Source organism: Nerophis lumbriciformis, linkage group LG09 (genome assembly GCF_033978685.3).
Source record: "Nerophis lumbriciformis linkage group LG09, RoL_Nlum_v2.1, whole genome shotgun sequence".
NCBI classification, from domain to species: domain Eukaryota; kingdom Metazoa; phylum Chordata; class Actinopteri; order Syngnathiformes; family Syngnathidae; genus Nerophis; species Nerophis lumbriciformis.
Window position 1 is genome coordinate 13,157,209 of NC_084556.2, and position 26,990 is coordinate 13,184,198.

Consider the following 26,990-nt stretch of genomic DNA (forward strand, 5'->3'; position numbering starts at 1 on the left):
ATAAAATAGCACACCTTTACAGAATATGCAGCCTGATTCGACCCTTATAGTTGCTTATCTGCATCAACATCAAACATCCGTAAATGTAGGTAGGTAAGTAAGTAGGCTGGCCGGTACCTATGGAAGTGTTGGGGTAGGACAGCTCTTTGGGGTTTTTGTAGTATGCTTCAAGGAGGAAGGGCTCTTTTCGGTAGAAGGTTAGCACTTTGGAGAAGGGAGATGCGTGGTTTCTTGGGAAAACCTCACAATCACTGTTAGAGACAAAGCAGAAGAATATAAAAAAAATTAGGAACACAGTTACAGAAAAAAGAGACATCTTTGGAGGTAGACGACTACAACGTCACCCACACGACATTGGATTTTTGTCATGAATATGATACAATATGGTATTTTCACCCCAACAATTCAGGATTGACGTGACCACTTAGCATAATCTCTGTGTAAAAACAGCACCTGCGTACCTCAGTCCTTCGTCTGCTCCCGAGTTCCATTTAATAGAGATGCTATAAGGAACCACGTCTGTGATGGAGAACTCTCTGACTTTGAAGGCCGGAGACAGGATCGCGCACTGTGTGGAGGAGAACACACAGTCATCATGTTGCAGAGACCACTTGTTATACTGACCAGTGGGCTGTTTACCTGCAGGGCACAGCCTCTGGCCACGGCCTCGTCGGCGTTCAAAGTGGTGCTCAGCTCTTTGCCAAAGAACTTGCTGATTCGCTCTTTGATGGAGGGGATTCTGGAGGCACCGCCTACGATCTCCACCGCATACACGTCTTCTTTCCTCAGCTCTGGGCACAGGGAGAGGCACATACTTGGATTGCGACCTCATTTCCCAACAAATGCTGCGCAGCATAGGTTCGACATGGGATCGTCCAGCTGCCATTAAAAGTGGTATGCACTCACTGGCTTGTTCCATGACGCTACGCAGGGGCCCTTCCACTTTGGCCAGCAGCCCTGCACACATCTCCTCAAACTGGCCTCTGTGGACACATAAGTAAAAGTAATTTATGGACGTTGGGTGATAGTAACACTGAAACACAGAGGAATCTCACTCTTAGACAAATCATTTATGGATGCTGCTTAACTATTTGTATTTTAAAAGCATTTATCTCCATTGAAATAATGTAAGGGCAGTTAACTTGTTAACCTTTTGCATCTTACCTGTTGAGCTTACTGGACACGTCAATGTCATCCATGAAGCACTCAATGTTGAGAGGCAGGTCCGAGGAGTTGGCGCTCATCAGCTTCTTGAGCTTCTCGCACTCCTGATAGAGACGCACAAGCGCGCGAGGTTTGGACCTCACGTCCAGCTTGTACTTCTTAGCAAAGTCCTCGCAGAAGTGGCTGACCAGGATGTCGTCGAAGTCCTTCCCGCCGAGCTCGGAATCGAACGCTGTTGCCAGGACCTGGAAAGGCACTCCAGGTTAGCGACTAAATATAAATCTAGTGGATAACCTACGGCCATTGGTCAAGATCATTATTTTCCATACATTCATTTATTTGTGGGGGCTTGCCACAAGTACATTTGGACCGCCATAATTAGATTTGGTGCTACCTGTAAGGTGGCGGTATGCATTGTAATGCAGCTTCTTGACACAACTCATACACCTGGTCTGCCAGAGAATAAGAAGTAGTGACAGGAAGGATCAGTTTTGTCAACTTCGCAACTTTGCAGCTTGAGTGGTAACTCAACTTAAAAGTGTTTTGAGATGAGTGTGGTCTCTTGGCTAATGGTTATGCTTTAAGTTGCAAGCAGAATAAGACTAATGCCAGCCAAGAAAGTTAAAATAATATCTAAACAGTGGACATTTATCAATGAAAATATGCAACAGCTGCTTATATTTCGTTTGATGAAGAAACAGCTGGATGGAAGGTAAGTGTTGTACATTGTTATTATATCACTTCATAATACTATTGTAAATGTTTGTAGTACATTCTGTTGTATTGGTTTGATACAATATTTCTTATCTAAAAGTTTTTTTAAGGTATGTTTAAAATTGTGCTGTTTTGGGAGCCAATCACCAATCAAATTGACTTCATTTAATTTAAATTGGAGACGTTGATTTGAGATACAAGTGTTTTGAGTCAAGAACTCCGTCATAGAACCAATTAGACTTGTGAGTTGAGGTACTACTGTATATGTTGATACTTGATACTAAAGACGTAACAGTACATGTGTTTGGATAAAAAAAAAAATTCCAGTAAGGATCCTTAGATTCAGTAGAGGTATACCAAATGAAAAACAAGAAGTGTTTCTTGCATCATACATTTACTCGGCAAGCTATCACAAAAGAGCAAATATCGACACATGCAGGGCACCTCTAGAAGCCCAGGAGTGTGCATTACGGCCTCTGTGAAAGGCAAGGTGTGGAAGCGTACAGAGCACCTCCACAAGCGTGCAGCTCAGCCTTTGACTAGTCATGTCTAGCAATAGTGCCAAGACAGAACCTGGAGACATTTTGTCTATTAGTACCATTTCGCCTTTCCTGTAAAATACGTAAACCAGGGATTTCCTTAAATCTTCTTTAAAAAATACATGAACTTATGTCATGACTCATCGCCAAATCGGTAGCAGTCCTGTGAGAAACACAGAATAACTTTTCATCCATCCCGTAATGAAACTCTAAAGACAAATAAAATATCAGAGGAACTGCGAGGAAAAACCTGAATCATTTAACCCACACATGCTTATAATTACACTACTACTATTTTTACATTCATTTAGTACAGACCCTTGGGTTTACCTTAAGCTTTCCTGTGTTGAATGCACAAATGGACACCTGGTAACCAGAGTGGCCCACATCAACAAACACAACAATCCTGGGCTTCTCTTCTGGAGCCGGCAGGTCCTGCTTGTAGATGCCATAGGCCAGAGTCACTGCAATATACAAACACAGCGTGACATAAGTCTGTGCTCACAACAATTGTTCAACAGCTTTTTGCCACAGCCAAACAAGAAATACATTTGTACAGTACATCAAATATTCATTTTTATATACATTTTCAAGGGGGTTGGCATAAACACTTCACTGTGTAATAAGAGGTGCTTGTTTCAGGAACACCTGTGATTCTTTGGTAAAGCATTAATCAATGGTTCAGCATGTCAGTGAAAGCTTGCTGTCACACCAGAATGACAACCACACAACCACTTATTAGTGGTACCTGGGAATTGATACCGGTTATAAACCATGCCAATTGTTGGTACTTTCGTGTGTTGTTAACTGATGTTATATTTTTTAAGAACAAAATCTTATTTTTTTTAATGTAACACTTTAAAAGGAGCTGATTACCTACTCAGTGGCCTAGTGGTTAGAGTGTCCGTCCTGAGATCGGTAGGTTGGGAGTTCAAACCCCGGCCGAGTCATACCAAAGACTATAAAAATGGGACCCATTACCTCCCTGCTTGGCACTCAGCATCAAGGGTTGGAATTGGGGGTTAAATCACCAAAATGATTCCCGGGCGCAGCCACCGCTGCTGCCCACTGCTCCCCTCACCTCCCAGGGGGTGATCAAGGGTGATGGGTCAAATGCAGAGAATAATTTCGCCACACCTAGTGTGTGTGTGACAATCATTGGTACTTTAACTTTAACTTAACTTTTTATTATGATACCCGTGTTGTCCAGTTGTTATATCTTGTTTTCTTATTACATTTCTGAGTCTCATTTGCAAGTAATATATAGTAGACTTTGCCTACAGATGCTAGATGGCAATAGTGTTATACATGTTATACCAGTATTTAGTATTTTAAAAATTGTGAATTTGCTCTAGTACCAGCCCTTTTTGTCCTGCATGAGAAGAGTTCCTTTCTTTTTTTCCAAATCATTAAAGAACAAAAAATACTTTAATTGTCAGTAATTCTCCACAAATACGATTATATATCTGACAGGGCATTTATTTGAGTTCTTGTAAGAATTATTCTCCCGTCTGCTCAGCTTTTTTGACCGTGCCCGTTCTCTCCTATCGCAGTGCTGGTAGCCTACAGTATGTCTCTGAATATCTGCCATCCAGTGTTTGTCCTTCTTTCATGGAGTCTTCCCAGTCCCGTTTTGTTTGTTTTCCTTACTGCACCAATGGAGGTGTTTGGTGAAGCTCAGTCCGCAACACTCGGAGCGTGGGATCGTTAAAGGAGCGCGCAGAGTTTCATGTGCTTTGTTTCAATCAAATAACACGACAGATATGAATAGACATTTAGACGACAGAAAATATATCTCTGCCAAAAATCGAAACTTTGTCTAAATACCTTGACAAATAGGAAACTTATTATACAAGAAAATAAAAGCAGGCTTCATCACACATACATTCTCATACTTTCTGTAACATCCAGGAAGAACTGATGTCAGCCAGCTTGAAAAATGTCTCAATTATAAGCTAAGTGAAGGAGCCCAGAATTGTTTTTATTTACATGGCCTCCTTGACTAAAAATCATATCGGCCCTAAAAAAAAAATACATATCAGTCGATATCTAGTGTATAGACCACGGTTTGCCGCCTTGCTTTTGCCATGAAGACGAATGTGCCAGTCTAGCCTTATGTTGCGCCTTACAAAGTCTTTATACTGTAAGTATTATACTTATCACACACTTGCCGTTTGATTGTAACATGCACCTTAGTTGTTTTCATTACCAAATTTAGAGGTGTTGAAATCAGTAGCATGTATATGGTAAAGCCATTGTAGTATTAAGCTAGCACAATGTAACCTTACTTTACATTACAGCGTTTTCTATCAGGCATATTTGCATTGCCGGTATTGAAAATTGCAACATTACCTAGAAGCAGTTTGGCTGAGTCCTTTCTGAGTGCTGCTTGACGCTTGTTTCCTCGCCAAGTGTTGAGCCAGTGACAAAGGTATTGAAATATGGAACTGTTTGTTTTCACGTGAATTCAGACACGGCCAGAAATGTACCTATATTCCAAAGTACCAAAATACGGTACCCATTCCTATTGGTCTACAATTTTCAACGCAACAGAACTTAAATCTTACAAAGTTGCATGTAGATGTCAAAGTGTGCCCTCTAAAGTCAGAAACAATAGACTCCCCACCTGTGCGCGGTTCGACACTTGTTCCTCCGCAAATGCTTTTTTTTTCTCTGCTTCAACATTGTAAATAATTTCTTTATGGCAATTTAAATATAAAAAGTGGTTTGATGGAAGTATTTGCGGGGGAAAGAGGAGTGTGTGTCATAATTAGCATTGGATCGTATGTATCCACGTACCAGCTGTGGTCTCATTCATTAGTCGTAGACAGTTGAGGCCGGCGATCTGTGCGGCGTCCATGACGGACCTTCTTTCTGCATCAGTGAAAAAGCAGGGAACCTGTTGCAAATATTAACACATGACGTTAATATAAGAAAAGTCTAATACTATACAAAGTCAAAAATATAACTAAGTGGCCGGGTCAATATCAATATATGCTGCTTTCGGTGTCCTCATCAGAATTACTCAGGGTTCATGAAAATGTAGCAGAAAATTACAACTCTGAAGCTTTATTATTAATGGAAATGTTTACATATTTATTAATATAACAATAAGTCTCTTAAAATATGTTTCCTTAACTTTATACAGTTTCTTTTCATTAAATGTATGCGACTTTGGCATGTCCCGCACACTGTTTTGCTAACTACATGATATAAAATGTTTTTCTCAACCATTGTTTTATTTTTCACCACCACTTCTTTCATAGAATGATTAATTTTGATCATTCATGTTCTTTGGGTACGGCTTCTTCCCACCTCCAAAGACATGCACCTGGGGATAGGTTGATTGGCAACACTAAATTGGCCCTAGTGTGTGAATGTGAGTGTGAATGTTGTCTGTCTATCTGTGTTGGCCCTGTGATGAGGTGGCGACTTGTCCAGGGTGTACACCGCCTTCCGCCCGATTGTAGCTGAGATAGGCTCCAGCGCCCCCCGCAACCCCAAAAGGGAATAAGCGGTAGAAAATGGATGGATGTTTTATTTTTCACCACCACTTCTTTCATAGAATGATTAATTTTGATCATTCATGTTCTTTGGGTACGGCTTCTTCCCACCTCCAAAGACATGCACCTGGGGATAGGTTGATTGGCAACACTAAATTGGCCCTAGTGTGTGAATGTGAGTGTGAATGTTGTCTGTCTATCTGTGTTGGCCCTGTGATGAGGTGGCGACTTGTCCAGGGTGTACACCGCCTTCTGTCTGAATGCAGCTGAGATAGGCTCCAGCGCCCCTAGAGACCCCAAAAGGGACAAGCGGTAGAAAATGGATAAATTGCTGTTCTATTTTGATTATCATTTTAAACATTTTGCTTGTGTTCCTGGACATGTTAATGAGATATTTCACCCTTTAAGAAATCCTCTTATGTTTTAGTGATATTACTACCAGCATTTTTTCTTGGTACTATGATTGGCAGGTACTTGGCCTAATAGCGGAAGCACATACCTTTAATTCGAAGCAATATCTGTAGAAATTGTGTGTGAATGCGCCAGTGCTGAAGCTGAACTGAAATTCTGATGGAATGTAGAATGAAATGGAATGTAGAATGAATGTAGAAATGGTTTGAATGTTGAAGAGCTGACACTTAACTAAAAAGCTGGTGGAATTATTGTAGAAATGGTTTGAATACTGAAGAGCTGACTCTAAATTGAAATGCTAGTGGAAAGTAGAATAAATAGTAGAAATGGTTTGACTGTAAAATTAGGTTTGAATGTTGAAGATCGGAAACTGTGTTTTCTCTGTAACGCCCCTCCCATGTTTTGTGGAAATTAACTTATTACTTTCACAAGTAAACAAAGCTTTTTGTTTTTATTTTTTAATAAACAAATTGGGGGTATTGAATATGGTTTTAGATTTTCTTCAACAATGGTCGACATATTTTGCGGTTTTCATGTCCTTTCATTGCCTGCAGTTATTTCATAAAAAATGTGGGAGCTTGACCAAAATGCATTTCCAACCATAACATCTACTTACGGCAATAAATGTGAAATTTGATGGAACATCTCAGATTTTTGGGTGGGGAATGGGAAATCTCAAAGGCACCTTATGTTGATATCAACATAAGAATGAAAGTTGTCAGGCTTGTCCCTGACAGTTTGGTTAAGTTTTAGTTTTTCCTCTGTGCTTGTTTTATTTCCTGTCAGCACTCTTATTTTGGTTCAGTTTCCTGTTGTTCTCTCTGAGTGCTGTCCCCTCAGCTGTGGCTGATTGGCACCTGGTGTCAATCAGCCAGCTGCTATTTATACCTGCCCTGCCCTCCAGTCACTGCTGGATTATTCTGTCAGGCTGTGTAGGTGACGAACCCCAAGATGCAGAGATGGCGGCAGGTAGTGATGGGTCCGGCAACACCGATGCATCGGCGCATGCGTCGAGCTCATAGAGCAAAACCCTGTGTCGGTGCGCGTACCGCTTTTAGAAAGTCACATGACCGATACGCGAACTGTGTCGCACTGACGCCTCCTCTGTGCTCTGTGAGCGGGTCTTTTCTACAGCCGGAGAAATAATAACTAAAAAGAGAAAGCGTCTAAAATTTAATACGTTGGAAAAACTTTTTTTTAAATAAAAATGTGTAAAAAAAAAAAAAATTCCCAGTCCACAAGCATCCTCATTCACAACCTTTCTCTTAGATTTCCATGTTATGATACATGTTCACATTATTTATTGACTGTATCTAAAAAAATAATAAATATATAAAATAAATAAAATAAAAATATTTTTATTTAAATGAAGTTATGAAATAATCCTAAATGAAATACAATGACTTGGTTTATATTATTGTATATACTAGGTCATAAAATCAGTGTCAGTTGAGTCGGTCCATTGGTTGCCTGTAGGGATTTTTAATGTCCAGCAGATGTCAGTATTTAGTGACACAGTATCGACACAGTTTTGCAATGTGTCGAAACGCTTCATGACGCCTCATCAACCCATCACTAGCGGCAGGCATTGAGGGGAAAAACATAATTTAATGTCCATGAAATAAAGACAAAAAACACAAACCAGGAACTAGGAGGACAAACTGGAAACAGGGAACAGGGACCCAGCAAACAGGGACTAGGAACAAAAAGACAGTAAGCTACAAACAGCTACAGAATATAGCTTACCGCTACCGCATACAGCTACACTGACATCGACACGACAAGTAGGAACGACAATAATCCAGCAGTGACTGGAGGGCAGGGCAGGTATAAATAGCAGCTGGCTGATTGACACCAGGTGTGGCCAGGTGCCAATCAGCCACAGCTGAGGGGACAGCACTCAGAGAGAACAACAGGAAACTGAACAAAAATAAGAGTGCTGACAGGAAATAAAACAAACACAGAGTAAAAACTAAAACTTAACCAAACTGTCAGGGACAAGCCTGACAGAAAGTAATGCAAAAAAAAAAAAAAGGCTCCAGCAAGACTCACAAAAATCCATATTCTTAATTCATTAAAGAGCCTTCTGAAAATATAGATGCAATTAGATAAGATGATGTATCAATATTGCTTACAGAGATGACACAGTCAGCCACTGGTTTTTTCAGGTCGCTCTCAGCAGTCTCCTTCAGCTTGGTCAGCATCATGCCGGCAACTTGCTCAATGCTGAACACCTTCTCCTCCTCCATGTACATCACCTGCCATTGGAGAAAATATAGCCACTTACTTATTTACATACATACTCAGGATCGCACGCACAGTACATACACACATACATATATACACATTTTATATATATACTAGGGATGTCCCGATCCGACCGCCGATATTTGCCAAAAAATGCGTATCGGCAAGGCATGGGAAAATGCCGATCCAGATCCAGTTTTAAAAAAAACTCCGGTCCGTGTTTTCCAACACACCGATTTAAATAATACATTCCACTTTTCTGCTGCTCCGTAATTTCCGTTCCGCATTCTCCAGCACACCTTCAACACATCCACAGGTCTGTGGAATCTCACGCAGTTGCTTTTAGCTGCTGGCATTACACGACAGGCTCTTCTCACTCTTTCCTGTGTCTCCCTCTCACAGACAGCGAGCGCACCTTCTTACACACGTCACATACTGTCACGTCATACGTCACATACTGTCACGTCATACGTCACATACGTATATGTCCTCCCCGAGCAGAGAGGTAGCAGCATGGCTAATGTTAGCTGTGATGCTAGCGCAGCCGCTAAGGTGCGCGCCTGCTCAAACGTCCTCTGCGCACGGCAAATCTATGCCACGGACAAAATCAAATAAAAAAATAAGCGCATAACAATTTTCGACACACGGACACGACAGAGAAAACCGTTTTCGTCATCATTGTTAAAATATTGTAATGTCTGTCGAGACGCTTATCTCCGTTCGGTGTCACACGTCCACACCATCAAAATGCTGAGGCAAAAATTTCCAGATCAACACCGTCTGAAAAAATTAGTGATCTATTTAGTTGTGATTTCCTTCTCTGCATGAAAGTTTAGAAGTAGCATATATTAATGCAGTATGAAGAATAATGTTTTAATGTAGACATGCAAGACGTGAAAGAAAATTTTGAAAATCAAGACTACATTTCCTGCAAATGGGTGCATTTCTACCCTATATTTTAACTTTAGATTTATTCTCATATCAAACTCTTTTGGCTGTCTTTTTGACACTTACATCCGGCGCCCCCCTCCACACCCCGGATTATAAATAATGTAAATACTTCAATGTGATTATCTTGTGTGATGACTGTATTATGATGATAGTATATATCTGATAGTATATATCTGTATCATGAATGGACCCCGACTTAAACAAGTTGAAAAACTTATTGGGGTGTTACCATTTAGTGGTCAATTGTACGGAATATGTACTTCACTGTGCAACCTACTAATAAAAGTCTCAATCAATCAATCAAAACACATAGAATCATCATACTGCTGTGATTATATGCATCAAGTGTTCATTCAAGGCTAAGGCAAAATATCGAGATATATATCGTGTATCGCAATATGGCCTTAAAATATCGCAATAATAAAAAAAGGCCATATCGCCCAGCCCTAGTTTCAATGATGCCATTTCTGTTTGTCATGTATAATTTTGTCTATTTTGTGTTTATCCTTGAATAAACAGGTCAGTTTCTTGTTACCAACCATTGTGTATTATTCAAACTCCCCTAATTCAGCTGGCTAGTTGTTATCAAGAGTACTAAAACCCTTTTCAACATGATTCTGACAACTAAGTAGGCTAAATAACTTTAAACTTTAATACATGCTCGGATAGGCCAGTATCGGTATCGGATCGGAAGTGCAAAAACTATATCGGTATCGGATCGGAAGTGCAAAAACCTGGATCGGGACATCCCTAATATATACTAACACACACGCACGCACGCACGCACGCACGCACGCACGCACGCACTCTTTTTTACTGTAACAAACTAGCTTCATTTTGCCATTCATTTGTTCCCATGTCGTTATTGTTTTACGTTTTTGAATGATTGAGTTCACAAGTAAACGATACAAAACGAAGAGGAGCGTCTGGAGTTTTGTTTGTTGTTGCTGCAGCAAGCGGGAGCAGGAGAAAGTAGAGCGTCAAGCTAAGGCTTCATTAGGAATCTATACATATACTGCAGATTACAAGCTGGACGTAGTGAAATATGCAGCAGAGAACGGTAATCGAGCAGCAGAAAGAAAGGACATACCAGAGGCGACACCGGGGAGGAAATTTCATCGGATTTAGCGATCGGGGGTGACAGATTGTTTGGTAAACGTATAGCATGTTCTATATGTTATAGTTATTTGAATGACTCTTGCCATGATGTGTTGCGTTAATATACCAGGCACGTTCTCAGTTGGTTATTTGTGCGTCATATGGCGTACACTTATTCAGCGCGTACACTTATTCAGCCTGTTGTTCACTATTCTTTATTTATTTTAAATTGCCTTTCAAATGTCTATTGTTGGTGTTGGATTTTATCAAATAAATTTCCCCAAAAAATGCGATATACTCCAGTGCGACGTATATGTTTTTTTCCTTCTTTATTGTGCATTTTCGGCCGGTGCGACGTATACTCCGGGACAACTTATAGTCCGAAAAATACGGTGTATATATATATATATATATATATATATATATAAAAATACGGTATATATATATATATATATATATATATATATATGTACATACACACACCGTATTTTTCGGACTATAAGTCGCCCCGGAGTATACGTCGCACCGGCCGAAAATGCACAATAAAGATATATATATATATATATACTGTGTATATATATATATATATATATATATATATATATATACACATATATACATACATACACACACACACACACATACTGAAGCACGAGGAGTCCAGTCCAACACCAGCCAAGGATGTTCGATAATGTCTAAATGGTGGCCATTTATCCATGAAAAGATGGATAAGCTGCTGATGGTGTATTCAACAGAGAAGCAGCTGGAAGAAGATGCCGCAGAAGTCAACTCTCCAAGGTAAATGCTGTGCATTATGATTACATAATTTAATAAACTACAGTAGCTGTTAGTAGTACATTATATTGTATTGTTTTTATACACTTTATCTAAAACTTTGTTTTTCTTTTTAATAGGCATGTTATGTTTGGGCTGCTTTGGGGTGCGCAAGCATGGATTAAATAGAGAGACTAAAAAGAGCACAGTCACACAACCAATTAAGATCGTAAATTGAGTTACTACCGTACATGACAAGGATTATTATGGTTGTTTTCTTTACTGTGTAAATGACTAAAAAGGCTTGTCTCACCTTAATACCGGTGGATCCAGACGGCATTTGCTTGAGATCATACACCAGGTTCTTCTTAGCTGACTGAACATAGGGATCGGAAAAGGTGCGGCCATGGAATCGCTTGAAGCCCTGCACCGTGTTCTTGCAGTTGGTCACCACCTGGACGCAAGGGGTGACGAACAAACACTGTTAAACACCGTCACACTCCTTGGCAATTAAACTCTATGTACTGTCCGATGCATTTGACTGAGGCACCTGGGTCTTTGCAGCAGCTCCTATGGATCGATTCCGGGGTCCAAATGAGACAAATGACCTGTGAAAGCATAAAAATCAAATGCTCAACGATAATCTTTTCTAACCGTTTCAGTTTGACTGATGTGCATATGACACGCGCCAAAGCCCACTTTACTAATTGCTCTTCCATTCATATCATAGACTAATAATGTTTGACGTTAATACACACTTTGTAACACTGTCCACAGTCATTCATCACAAGTCGCAAACATGGTGGACAAAGTGGTGCTGATGAGTGCACTTGTGTCCCGCCGGACTGCGGTCTAAACACGCTTGTCATCACAGACAACCACACATGTCAAACACAAGTGTTGCGTGAGATGTCAAAGAGCGGTCAGCGCGGCGAGTCACTCAGGAAATCGGGTCGACAGGTGCTGGTCCAAATCTGTTTTTCTTTTGTGAGTGTTTTTTCCCCTCCTTTTATGAGCAGAAAAAAAGACTTCATATAATTATTTTCAAACAAATTTGCCAGTATTCAAGTAAATAAAGAGAAAATATAAACAAAAACGAACAAGTACTTTTTGTTCAAATAACATTACACATTTTTGCACATTTCTTTGTTAATTTTCACTACGGTATGGGGGAATAACTCCTGATTCAGATGATGAATTCATGTTATCCTTACAGTAATTGACATTTTTTTATTTAATGATGATAGAATGATCAATAAATTGTGAGCATAAATACCAAATAAGATATTAGTGCGGCAAAAGTCTCTCAGGAAATCAAGTGGAGTGAGCAATATAATTGATTTTCTAATTAATTTTGGCATGATTTGGAAAACATATGTATATATTAATATTCTTTTTTCTAATTGCCCATATCACATTTTTGGTACATTTGTTTTGTTAATGAACAACCTAAACATGGGAGATAGGTAAGCAGTGTCGGCATAAAAATGTAATACAATGCATTTGTTTTGATTCCTGTGCAATTTGTTTTTTACAGAGTAAAGCGTCTTTTGAGTTTTGGAAAAGCGCTATAAATAAAATTACAGTATAATTACGATTATTTTATGTTTACTATAGCAGCTATTTGTTTAATGCCTTAGTATATGTCATAGTAATTTGATTATATCAATAACCCTTAAACATACATGCTGACATGCCTGCGTTCATTATTAAAACATCTAACTTTATTTTAACCCAGGGATAGGGAACCTGTGGCTCTTTTGATGACTGCATCTGGCTCTCAGATAAATGTTAGCCGACATTGCTTAACACGATAAGTAATGAATAATTCCGCTGGTAATCACAGTGTTGAAAATAACGTTCAAAATATAAAACATTCTCATGCATTTTAAACCATCCATCCGTTTTCTACCGCACCTGTTCAACAAGTCGCATTAATGGCAAAAAGTATTTTATTTATTATTGATTAGCTTCAGAATAACAATGTTATTGAAAGGAATACGAGTCTTATTATACTCTACAAATGTTGGTCTTACTTAAAAATGCACGCATTTGGTTGTATTCTACGGAGGCCCTAAAGGGACATGGGGGGGCAAAAAATTTTGAGATATGTATCTCGTGCTGACGCAAAGGTTTCTCGTGCGCTCAAGATGTTTTCCCGTGAGCACAAGAAACATATCTAAAAAAATATTTTCCCCATATATCTTTCTAACCTGACTCTCGCCAGATCCTTGTAGTTCGCTGAGCTCCACACAAGGATCTGGGACTTCTCAATAGGAGATGTATTTCAGAAGGCAAGCCTTGTAAAAAAAATAATTGTATATGATTGGATAAACCACTTGTCCATTATCTTGAATGACGTGCTACTTCAACCACTCACATCCAAATTAACCTGTGACGCTGATGAGAGCGACACTGGGAAATCCAAAACAGAACATCCGACATATTGGATAACGACAGAGCGAAAAGTTAGAGAACTTTTACTGAAACAACGCAGCGATGTCAGTAGACGATCGATGTCGTTTGTGCAAAGAAAATATACAGCATCCATCAATCAATGTTTACTTATATAGCCCTAAATCACAAGTGTCTCAAAGGGCTGCACAAGCCACAACGACATCCTCGGCTCAGATCCCACATCAAGGCAAGGAAAAATTCATCCCAATGGGACAATGAGAAACCTTGTCAATGTCAGCACACGACTGCTCGATGCGTGCCGCCATCGTTGTTTAAATCAAACAGTCGCTTCGGCGCTACGTCACATCTATGAAATCCCGCCCGACGATCCTGATTGGTTCATTATTTTTTGCTATCTTGAAAGAGTTTGCAATGCCCTCGAGCCCAGATCCTTGTGTGGAGCTCAGCGAACTACAAGGATCTGGCGAGAGTCAGGTTAATATGTTTCTTGTGCTCACGGGAAAACATCTCGTGCACACGCAAATGTTTCTCTAAAAAAAAAATTTAAAATATCTAAAAAAAAAAAAATTCCCCCATGTCCCTTTAGGGGCTCCGTAGTATTCAGTGTTAAAAAATATTACATGGCTCTCATGGAAATACATTTTTAAATATTTGGCTTTCATGGCTCTCTCAGCCAAAAAGGTTCCCGACCTCTGTTTTAACCTGTTAAATTTTTTTTACAATATGCTTCCTTTTATACCAAACATACTTGATAAATCATGTAACATACCCACCAAATTCAATTTTAAAATAATCTATGGAAAAATATTACATTTGCAGTACGTTAGTTACAATTTCTAGAATATTCCTGCTGACGTCATCTTGGGAGCCCAGCGAGAAGCGCATTGTTTGGTTGTCAAGGCACACCGTTCGCCGGTGCTTAAGCCAATCGGGCCGTTACTAATATGAAAAAATGGAGCCCAAAGCACCGCCCGCGACCGTGTTGTACAGTTAATAAAAACGATGATCTCCCAGCTAACAAGCTATTTAAGGTGTCCTCTACGTTTGCTATGAAGTTGTGGCCACATTCTAGATAGTTCCACGTTCACAGGAAAAAAAAAAGAAAAGAACCATTGTTATTTTTTATTATAAAAGCTGGGTAAATTGCACGAAACGTTACAAGAACAAGTTTAGCTAACAGCAGCAAGTCGCCGGATTCACGTGCACACTGACAGCAACGAGGACTTGCTTTAAACAAAAAGGCACTTCCTGTGCGACATATATAATGATATATAACACAATAAAAGTGTACTTACGGCGTGCTTCTGTCGCTGAAGTCGTTGGCAACCGTCTCAATCCCACCTGCTCGGGCTACGGCGACATAGCAGCTTTGAAAGCCCAAGTCAAATCCCACCACAGACATCTTCCAAGCCCTATCGTCCGGCTAACTTATGCACACTTGGGCTTTGCAAACGCGCTGCAGTTACAGACGAATGGAAAAGTGGAGGAAAGTTAATATAAGGTTACGTTAAATTGGACTCTGGTTACTTGTGGTCATAATCCTCACCGTTGACCGGTGCCTCCGATCTGTGCCTTGCTGGATGCAGCCTCAATGTGGTCTGCTTGACTTCTCGTCGGCACGTATCGCGAGAGCTCGGTCCTTTCTGCTACATTCTGGGCCTTTCTATAGTAGGCGTGTCTACTCCTTGACTACGTTTCTAGAACATTTCAATGGGCATACATTTTTACTTGATTTAAAAAAGCTGTAAAAATTATGATGCTGTGTTGTGATGTATATTACTTTTTTTTGTTTTGTTCGGTTTATACTTCATGAAGTTTTGCACTTATTGTGTTTTTTTGTGTGTGTTTTTTTTTTTTTGTTTTCATTATATTTGGATGTAATTGTTGGTTTATATGATATCCATTAAGTAAGACTACGTATTATGTTGAAGGGGGCAGGAAAATATAAGATTTTTCTTCATCCTGCTCCTTCTCAGGCATTGGTGTGTAAATGTATAATTGAATAATTGAGGTATAATTGTCTATCGATCAAAGATGCACATCAATGAAGGAGATAAATAAAAGTGAAATGAAATGAAATGCTGTGTTCCAAATTTGGATTATTTACGGAACTTGTGTGAGCCTATGACATTTTGTTACATATATATATGTCTTAATAAGATTATCCAAAAAATAGTGCTCGATACCGTGGTAGAGCGCAATATATGTATGTGTGGGAAAAAAATCACAAGACTACTTCATCTCTACAGGCCTGTTTCATGAGGGGTTCCCTCAATCATCAGGAGATCTCCTGATGATTGATATATATATATATATATATATATATATATATATATATATATATATATATATATATATATATATATATATATATATATATATGTATATGTATATATATACATATTATATATATATATATATATATATATATATATGTATATATATATATATATATATATATATATATATATATATATATATATATATATATATATATATATATATATATATATATATATATATATATATATATATATATATATATATTGCATTCTATTTTAGTTACTTCATTGAGTCTACAATGCCCTGGCGCTGTTTTGTACTGTTTTTGAACTGTTTCTGTACTTGTTTTGATTATTATTATCTCTTGATTGTATGATAATGTTGCATATTATAAATAAAGGTTTATAAAATTCAAAAAAAATAAAATTAACATTTTTACTTGAAAATATAAGATTTTTCTTAATACTGCTCCTTCTCAGGCATTGGTGTGTAAATGTATAATTGAATAATTGAGGTATAATTGTCTATCGATCAAAGATGCACATCAATGAAGGAGATAAATAAAAATGAAATGAAATGAAATGCTGTGTTCCAAATTTGGATTATTTACGGAACTTGTGTGAGCCTATGACATTTTGTTATATATATATATATATATATATATATATATTGCATTCTATTTTAGTTACTTCATTGAGTCTACAACCCCCTGGCGCTGTTTTGTACTGTTTTTGAACTGTTTCTGTACTTGTTTTGATTATTGTTATTTCTTGATTGTATGATAATGTTGCATATTATAAATAAAGGTTTATAAAATTGAAAAAAATAAAAATAGAAAAATAAAAATAATAAATTAACATTTTTACTTGATTTTATTTTAACGTGTACCTACAATTAAAAAAAATCCAATCATTAACATAAAAAAATAAACGTGACAAAGCAACACTTTCACAAAACATCAATACATATGTGTACACTTTTGAATACAATGTACAAGCTACGTAAGAAAAAGACAAGAACGCTACATATTTGCATATGGAGACGTGATAAAAGAGCTCTCTGCTGGTTGCTCAGGGGAGTGTGTAAATCACATTTATTTGTGCATCTGGTTTGTGGTAGGAATGTCTCATCGACACAAAAGCAAAAAAGTGATCCACATATGCAAATTCAATACAAATACAAATACAAAATCAAGCATATTTATATTCAAATCTCAAAAATATATTTACAAATACACGTATTTATACAAATTATTGATTTATTTGTATGTCACATTATTATATGTATACATTTTATTTCTATATATTTTCAAATCTCAAAAATATATTTACAAATACGTGTTTATTTATACAAATTATTTACTTGTACATCACATTTGTATTTGTATATTTATTAATACATGCATATGTATTAATATCATATTGATATATATATAAGTTGATGTGAGACAATTCTACAATTCTACTGATAAATACAGGCTACGCTAAAAAGATATTTTAGTCAGAGGAGGCGCCAAAGGCACTGAGCGGTTCAAAATAAATTGCCGAGTCTTCCTTTTCCCCGCGAAGAAGAAAAAGTCGACTCCAACATGGCGACTCCCATGCACAGAATAATAGCCAGGCGGCAAGCGTGAGTATTATACAAAAGTCTAAAACGCCGGTTTTGTTTTAACTCAGTTTGACGTTTTTTGTCGACATTTGTATGCGCTTAATGTGTTTTCGCCGAGTTATTTACGATCGCTACCGGGAGAGCGCAAACGCTACACCGCTGTTTGCTCCGATATATAAGTTGCTAATTTAAACAAAAAAACAACACATTTCCTCGTATGTTTGCTTATTAGTAATAGTATACACCCCAAAATACAGATTGTGTTGTTATTGTTGTGCTTTTTTGGAGCTCGATAACGACATGTATTCAAACAAAGTAAATGTTCCAAACCGGCAATATTCAAGGCAAATAATAGCCATCCATCCATTTCCTACCGCTTGTCCCTTTTTTGGGGGTCGCGGGGGGTGCTGGAGCCTATCTCAGCTGCATTCGGGCGGAAGGCGGAGTACACCCTGGACAAGTCGCCACCTCATCGCAGGGCCAACACAGATAGACAGACAACATCCATCCATCCATTTTCTACCGCTTATTCCCTTTTGGGGTCGCGGGGGGCGCTGGAGCCTATCTCAGCTGCATTCGGGCGGAAGGCGGGGTACACCCTGGACAAGTCGCTACCTCATCGCAGGGCCAACACAGATAGACAGACAACATTCACACAATAATATATCCTATTATAAACAGGGACGGATGCAGGATTTTTTCTCTCCCGGGACTAAGGGGACGATGTCCACAATGTTTCACCTGCAAAGGTGACCGGAACAGCAACTAATAACAAAGCAATACATCCAAAATGCGACAAGTGTATTTATTCCATGTGCATAATTAATGAAAGCAGACAACAATGTATTGGCAATATTGTTTCAGGTCACAACATATCTTAATAAATGTAAAGTATTAACGTTGGGCTACAAAGTGCAAACCGCTGGTGTCTAATGCAGTGTTTTTCAACCGCTGTGCCGCGGCACCGTACTTGCAATCCAATCCACTTTATTTATACAACACATTTAAACAACAAAATGTTTCCAAAGTGCTGCACAACAATATTAAAAACAATATTAAAATATTATCCTTAGCTCCACCAATGACTGAATAAAAACAAAAAATAAATACATACAAAACAAAACAATATAAAATAAATATAATTAAAAATGATTTTAAAGGGTAAAACCAATTAAAACAGTAAATAGTAATCAAAATTTTAAAAACACAGAGGACCACACAACTCACGTAGTGTTAAAAGCCAAAGAATAAAAGTGGGTCTTAAGACGAGACTTAAAACACTCCACTGTGGGAGCAGTTCGAACATGGAGGGGCAGAGTGTTCCAGAGCTTAGGGCCGACCACAGAGAAGGCCCTGTCTCCCCTGGATTTAAGTCTGGTCTTGGGCACCACGAGCTGGAGCTGGCTCTCGGACCTCAGAGCGCGCGCAGGATTGTAAATTTGGATGCGGTCCGAGATATATTGAGGTGCCAGTCCATGTAAAGCTTTAAAAACAAACGGCAAGGTTTTAAAATCAATTCTAAGATGATCAGGGAGCCAGTGCAAACTCTGAAGAATTGGGATTATATGCTGGCGTCTCCTGGCCCTGTTAAAAGTCGTGTTGCCGCGTCCTGGACTAACTGCAACCGGGAGAGAGCTTGCCGATTCTCCCGGGAGACTCCCGAATTTCAGTGCCCCTCCCGAAAATCTCCCGGGGCCACACAACATCCGGATTCCCATCATGCATTGCTTCAAAACTACGGCAAGTAGTAATGTCCAAAAACATAACAGAGACGAAGCAGAAGAACGAAGAAGAGACATGGCGATGACGAGTAAGAAGAAGTACGCTCGCAAGTTCCAAAATGATTGAAAATAATAATTTCAGTTCATCCAGGACAGCTCAAAGGGGAAGGGGTATGCTGTCTGCAAATTTTGTAGATCAGTCTTCTCCATTGAACACGGTGGCCGAACTGCGTAGGGGCGGGATAAAAAAGATCATATTCGTGCTGTGATTGGGCAGCCAAAAGAGGGAGCTTGGCTTTTGATAGCATTTTGAAAGATGGAACTAGTTGTGTGATTGGTTGGCCACAGATAGATGGACTCAGCCCGGTGATAGGCCCAGTAAAGATGAACACACCTCCTTTTGTAGAAAGTCTAAAGGAAGGCAAGATTGTTTTATAAATGCCTCCGCCATGCCGCCACGGTTTGATTTAAAATTTAGGGACCTATGCAGATCCCAGATACACAACAGCAGGTACCAATACAGGGCTGTACGGTGCGACAAATGTACTCGTAAATGCGACTAAAAATAGACCGTGTGACGTGAGGGGGACACAAAACCTTTCACACATGTGCAAATAGGGATTTCTACCCTTTCATTACATTTTGCTCCTAAAAGAAATCCATCAAAATATGATCAGACCGGAGATTATATTTCACTTTTCTTATTATCTACAAGGCTTTTTCTTTTTAGTTATCTCACAACACCTCTTAAAATGGGATCCTATTACACAAAACCTACTTTTCTTACTTGTTGGTACCTGTTTTTGTGTATTTGGGATCCCCATCAGTTCTGAAAATTTTAATCAAGGCATGGTGGAGATATTTCGTTACATCAACGGATATTTCCATGTATGGGTTAGTTTATGGACCTAACTATATCAGGATATGAGTTTTGAGCCATATACAGTTTAGGGATGTTCTGTGTTTAATTGAGCATTACAGTAGGATTTATGATGGCATTGTGTCTATATGTATGAGGACCGGGGGTAAAGGAATGATGGAGGGGGGCCCAGAGAGGCCCCTAATGATGATGAAATTATAATACAGAAAAAATAATGACACTGTGTTGGGGGCCCTGTAAAGATTCTTTTCATGGGGCCCAAAATCCCTAGTGGCGCCCCTGATGAGGACTCATGTGTACGTTGTTTGAGTGTCAATAATGAAATTGTGATATTTAAGACATTTCAAATTGCTACAAAAATGTTTTCTGTGCTACAAAAAATGTTCTGTGCTACAAATGTTTTTTTTTTCATTTAGTAGCACCGGTGCTACAAGTGAAAAAGCTCAGTGTACAACCCTGCCAAAAGGTTAAAAAAAAGTTGGTTTTGCATAATAATAATAAGGGGCCTAAAATGCCGGGGCGTGGTGGGCTCAACTGGGGCTGAACAGATATCTGACGAGGCTATAGCTTCCCCTAGCGCAGGTGTATATATTGTACTTATTGGCAATTTGATATTAATCTTTGTTCCACCCAAAATAACTAAAAAAAATGGACAACAATTTCAGATGGGACAAGATAGACAATGAGGGAATTATGTGCTTGAGGTGCAGATACAAAAAGTCCACAAATATAAGGTAAAAACATTAAAGAACAAAAAGGACATAAAATACAATAAAAAGCGCAGAGCTGATGCAACCAGTTGCCACCTAAATGCAGTAGGGTCCATATAAGTGACTTTTCAATTGATGTTTTTTTCTTATAATTCCTTTTTTAGCGAGGCAAACAAGGATCATGTTCGTTGTCAAAAGTGTTTGGAGAAGGGTCACTGGACATACGAGTGCACTGGGAAGCGGAAATATGTTCACAGACCATCAAGGACGGTAGAAATGAAAAAGAAGCTGAAGGAAATTGAAAGTCAACCCAGGAGCATCACAGGGTACGTCAAATTCTATTATTTGTCGCAGAAGACTGCCTTAATTATCACACAGTCAATGTCACTTTATTGCGAGCTGCTATGCTAATTATTTTTTCTACCCATTTACAGACCGGGACAACAAAGCTCCAATGACAAGAAAACTAAGAAGTAAGTTATCCTTATTGATGTCAATGAGAGGCACAAACTATTGAACACTTATTAGTGTGATGCAGTGCACCAACACTAATGTGATTGTGCAGGAGGACAATAATACAGTAGTTCTTCTCTAATTAAACTGCAAAATAAGAAGTAAAAACAAACAGTAGCTGCTATTGTAAGGTCACATTGCATTTCTAGTTAGAAAAACAAATCCCTTATCTTAAATAACTGCCCGGTACTCTGTGCACTTGAGTAAATAAACACCACCAGCCAATATCTGAGAAAAAGTGATAACACAATGAGTTGAATGTACATTGTTTGGTCGGGGTAATACTGGGTCTCACAAAAGTGAGTACACTCTGTACATTTCACCAATTATTTATATTACAGTACAGTGGAACTTTGGTTTATAGACTTCATTGGTTCTTGAACATTGTTTGTAAAGAGAAAGTTTTGTACAATGAAGCAGATTTCTCCATAAGAAACAATGTACACAAGAATAATGTGTACCAGCATCAATAAAAGTCCATATTTTAGTAAAGGTTTGTACACTTTGAAAATATTATAAATTGGTATAGAGAATTGGCCCTAGTGTGTGAATGTTGTCTGTCTATCTGTGTTGGCCCTGTGATGACGTGGCGACTTGTCCAGGGTGTACCCTGCCTTCCGCCCGATTGTAGCTGAGATAGGCTACAGCGCCCCCGCGACTCCGAAGGGATTAAGCGGTAGAAAATAGATGGATGGATGGATGGATGGTATAGAGTACAATGCGTCAGACGAAACAAGGTGATGGATCAGCTTTCTTTTTAGTAACAAAGCCAAAACAACAACAAGCTGAACTGTCATTTGCACCCGCGCTGCCTCCATGATAAAACTTAACTGAACTAAACTAAACAAAAAAAAAATGTTTTAAATAAATAATAAAAGACAAAATAAGACTCACAGAAGAATAGCTTTCATATGTATTATTATTTTGCACTTGAAGAAACAATACCACGAATGTCCAAACTTTCTGACTTTATTTGGATTTTTTTATGACATGTTTAATGTAATTAGATACAGCATTTCAAGGGGAAGGGATTTTTTTTTTTTGCCTTATGAGAAACAAAAAAAAAATTTTGTATTCAGTGGAAGAGTGGCCGTGCGCAACCCGAGGGTCCCTGGTTCAATCCCCACCTAGTGCCAACCTCGTCATGTCCGTTGTGTCCTGAGCAAGACACTTTCACCCTTGCTCCTGATGGGTGCTGGTTAGCGCCTTGCATGGCAGCTCCCTCCATCAGTGTGTGAATGTGTGTGTGAATGGGTAAATGTGGAAGTAGTGTCAAAGCGCTTTGAGTACCTTGAAGGTAGAAAAGCGCTATACAAGTACAACCCATTTATCATTTATTTATTTATTCTAACTTGGCTCATTCTAGGTGGCTAGCAATGCAGCTAATGGGATCAATCCATTCTGCCTCTTTGAAAATGCATCGAAGAACTGCCAGCAATACTTCATTTACGTTCCATAACCTGTACATTAACTGAGCTGTAATGACATTGTATTTGTAAGAGCAAACTCTGAAGAACTGTTTTGGTAGCGTAGTAACACATCACCTTGTGACGGCATGCTACAGTATTAGCCGTAAGTTCGCTGCGGCGTCAACAGCTGAATGGCTTTTTGAGTTTGTAATTCGCAACACAAAGCGATAAGACATCAATCTGTACTGAGTGAAAAACACGAACAATCATATTACAGTATCTGTAAAGTATTACATGTTTTGTTTGTACACAGCTATCTCGACAGTGTATGTACTACAGTTGTCATAACAAGCATGATGTGCTGCATGTATCCTGATCAATATTATAGTGACTTAATCGATGGACAGTTGTCTGTTTGGTCCAGCTGGCCGGGGGCGTTTTTTTCTGGTTTATTTTAGGTATGCTATCGCTTGACTCCAAGTTCCACATTTGCAACGTCGAATCACGCCAACCTCTCTCTCTCGGCTTCTGTCTGCTCCAAAGTTTCACACTCTTTACTATAACCAGTTGTTCATCCTCTGTATATCCAGCTTCAAAAAGGTTAGGTTGTGAGTCCTCATTTGTCTGTTATCTTTTACCAAGTCTGCCATGACTGGAACAGTCACATTTGTTTCCGGAAGTAGGAACACACATTTGTTGCCGGAAGTGTGTTGCTATGGGAATTGGGAATACAAATAAATGATCTGAGGAAATAAGTTCCAGTAATGCTTAAAATGACCAAAATACGGTAAATATTGTACATATTGTTACGAACGTGTTTGTTACCACATATGTGTATATATTAGGGCTGCGATTCGATTCAATATCGATTCTTGGGGTCACAATTCGATTCAAAATCTATTTTTTTCGATTCAACGCGATTCTCGATTCAAAAACGATTCTCTATTCATTCAATACATAGGATTTCAGCAGGATCTACACCAGTCTGCTGACATGCAAGCAGAGTAGTACATTTTTGTAAAAAGCTTTTATAATTGTAAAGGACAATGTTTTATCAACTGATTGCAATAATGTAAATTTGTTTTAACTATTAAATGAACCAAAAATATGACTTATTTTATCTTTGTGAAAATATTGGACACAGTGTGTTGTCAAGCTTATGAGATGCGATGCAAGTGTAAGCCACTGTGACACTATTGTTTTTTTGTTTTTTAAAATATCTAATGATAATGTCAATGAGGGATTTTTAATCACCACTATGTAGAAATTGTAACTAATATTGATACTGTGGTTGAGAATATTCATTTTTGTTCCACTACTTTTGGTTTGTTTTGTGTCGTGTTTGTGTGTCCTCTCAATTGCTCTGTTTATTGCAGTTCTGAGTGTTGCTGGGTCAGGTTTGGTTTTGGAATTGGATTGCATTGTTATGGTATTGCGGTGTATTGTTTTGTTGGATTAATTAAAAAAAAAAAAAAAATTTTAATTAAAAAAATATTGATTTAAAAAAAAATGATAATCTATTCTGAATCGCACATAAGAATCGCGATTCGAATTCGAATTGATTTTTTCCGTGTGTGTGTGTGTGTGTGTGTGTGTGTGTGTGTTATATATGCACGTATGTATGTTACTTGCAGTGTGTATACAAAACGGAGGGTTTTGAAGGCTACAACAGTGATTCGCATTAGCTGTGTTTTAATCATCTTTTAAATCCCCCCACCCCCCTAAAAAAATGTGTGTAATTTAAATGGATACATCACTAGACTAACTTCAAAACAGGAGGGTTTTGAAGTAGTCTTTGAGGGCTTTGAAGGCTACAACGGTGACTGCTTTTAGCTGCGTTTTTATCATCTTTTAAATCACCCCCCCCCAAAAAAAAAAATTGTGTAAATTAAATGCATACATCACTAGACTAACTTCAAAACAGTATAAAAGAAGTTAAGGTAACTTAAGAGTTACAATTTTAAGACAAAAACTTTTTTTCTCTCTAAATTTTATTCCAACTCTGTATACTGTCTCATATGGAGTGTGCGTGCGTACTGATAACATTTACACAGCTGTTTTCACTAGTGATCAGCGATTGCAATGATTTAAGTCTGCACATTGATTTAATACCAAATTGAAGAGGGAAATTTGCCAAACATGTAAAAATACAGTACAACCTCCCTGATAAACCAGAATTTTCTGGAGAAGTCACTAACACGCTGACATGCAGGCACAAACATGTAACAACGCCCTTTCTCGCCAAGCATGTTTGTAATGTAACCATGACTATTTGTACATTAAAAAAGGATGTAGGATTTACAATATTATTGGGAAATGATCAGAGACACTAGTTTGTTAAAGCATTTTTTTTAATTTATTTTTTAAAGAGCTAAAGGTAACAAACAGAACAACACATTTTTCTTTATTTTTTCTTTATTTGTATTTTAAACATGGACAGTAATTAACATGGAACATAGTAAATACACAAAAAAACAGCAACCAATTAGCCAAGCGTGTTTGCTATTTGTATGTTCACAAAGGATTGAGAGGATGTCTAAACTTACCAAGTCGCACCCCTACGCTTAAAAAAGAAAAAAAAAAACAACAATTCAATGATTTGCCTGCTTCCAAGTAATATTATTGATAATTGCAATAAAAATCCCAACATAAATAAGAGAAACCTAAGACTAATGATATAATCAAACAATAATCAAGAGAAGACTCAAAGAAAAGGATCATGAAAAACTGCCTCTTTTTGGTGAACTTTATACGGTCTCGTCTTCATATCTTTTCTTCGTAAACTGCTCCATGTTCATACATGTAACGTTCTTAAAAAAAACACTCCACTTAAATAATATGCTATATTTTTTCCCATCTGCTTGATCTAAAAATTAAATTGTTACTGACTACCACTAATTATTTTCTTGATTTCTTTGTGTTTTTTTTAAGACAGAAAGATTCAATTTGAAATGACTGTAGTTTCGTGTCATGTTTATCTGCTTTTTTTTTCCTACAAAATTAAACGGGATAAACATTCTCCAAGTCTGGGGATTCCATCATTTCCCCAGGGATTGTATAACAGCGTGATAGCTACGTTAGGAGCACAAGCCCGGCTTTTAATACTCTTGGGCTTGGAATTCACCACAGCTGCACATCCATTTTCTATCGCTTATGTTAGTGGAATTTACTTCCATTCCTACTGAAGGCATCACTACAGTACACTGTTCGGTCAATTTTAGTGAAGCTGTAAACAATCCAATCCACTTTATTTATATACCATGTTTAATTCATATTGTATTATTTCTTGTGCACAAGTGTCTGTAACCTCCTCCCAGCTTGTAATTCCAGTAGTACCTTGTTTTTTAAACCTTCTTTTGTTTTGACACTCAGGGCGAAAGACGCCGGCGAGAGCAGCAGCGATTCGGACAGCTCTTCTAATGACTCATCAGACAGCAGCGACTCCTCCAGCTCCTCTTCCGACGACGTCAGCAGCGACAGTGACGACGACGACAGCTCCTCGTCCTCCTCTTCGTCCTCTTCATCCTCCTCGTCCCCGGACAGCTCAGACTCCGGAAGCGATTCAGATCAGGGACCTCCAAAGAAGAAGAAAAAGAAGAAATGAATTAGTAATACAAATGTGCTGTGTTATTGTTTTTCCCCGATTTTATATTTTCGCACTTAACATTCCTGCATTTTGTGAGATCTAACGAGAAGCTTGTACAGTTTTGTTAGGATAAAAAAAAAAAAAAAGACTTTTGGACAGAGTTTTCCTAAATGTTTTGGTCCTGTGCAGGGCAGCTGTTTGAGGAGTGTACTGTGCTATTATGTCTGGACTAAAGTATATTTTAACAAGCTCGACACCTTTCTGTGGAAAATATGTTAATATGCAAGTTAATAAAGGACACTGAATCAAAGTTCACTGACTTGTTTTATCGCTAATATAGTGAATATAATTGGTTTGAACTCTAAATGATTGACTTTCAGTACATGTAACGTTTTAGGCAGATACTGTTTGAAAGATAAAATGCTGGATTATCCATAATTTCTTATTCCTAATAAAGCAGT

The 26,990-nt window shown here is 38.3% G+C and overlaps 2 protein-coding genes and 1 long non-coding RNA gene across 3 annotated transcripts in view; 1 reads left to right on the forward strand and 2 right to left on the reverse strand.

Annotated features, from left to right (window-relative positions):
- Positions 1-15,506, reverse strand: part of hspa4a (heat shock protein 4a) — a 30,766-nt gene extending 15,260 nt beyond the window's left edge. Inside the window, exons 1-12 of the mRNA XM_061962550.1 lie at positions 15,366-15,506; positions 15,115-15,275; positions 11,952-12,009; positions 11,715-11,855; positions 8,467-8,589; positions 5,217-5,316; positions 2,748-2,881; positions 1,165-1,409; positions 907-983; positions 640-791; positions 462-568; positions 118-251 (exon numbers count right to left, since the gene is read on the reverse strand). Coding sequence (XP_061818534.1) covers positions 118-251; positions 462-568; positions 640-791; positions 907-983; positions 1,165-1,409; positions 2,748-2,881; positions 5,217-5,316; positions 8,467-8,589; positions 11,715-11,855; positions 11,952-12,009; positions 15,115-15,221 — 1,378 coding nt within the window. The 5' untranslated portion in view covers positions 15,222-15,275; positions 15,366-15,506. The remainder of the gene's footprint in view (positions 1-117; positions 252-461; positions 569-639; positions 792-906; positions 984-1,164; positions 1,410-2,747; positions 2,882-5,216; positions 5,317-8,466; positions 8,590-11,714; positions 11,856-11,951; positions 12,010-15,114; positions 15,276-15,365) is intronic.
- A 2,085-nt stretch (positions 15,507-17,591) lies between these two features.
- On the forward strand, positions 17,592-26,839 carry zcchc10 (zinc finger, CCHC domain containing 10). The gene is made up of 4 exons (XM_061962547.1): positions 17,592-17,731; positions 21,186-21,347; positions 21,456-21,494; positions 26,316-26,839. The coding sequence occupies exons 1-4, from the start codon at positions 17,691-17,693 to the stop codon at positions 26,545-26,547; spliced, it is 474 nt and encodes a 157-aa protein (XP_061818531.1). The 5' UTR covers positions 17,592-17,690; the 3' UTR covers positions 26,548-26,839.
- LOC133607684 (uncharacterized) overlaps positions 25,858-26,990 on the reverse strand; it is a 45,810-nt gene continuing 44,677 nt past the window's right edge. Inside the window, exon 2 of the long non-coding RNA XR_009815435.1 lies at positions 25,858-26,518. This is a non-coding gene — a long non-coding RNA (uncharacterized lncRNA). The remainder of the gene's footprint in view (positions 26,519-26,990) is intronic.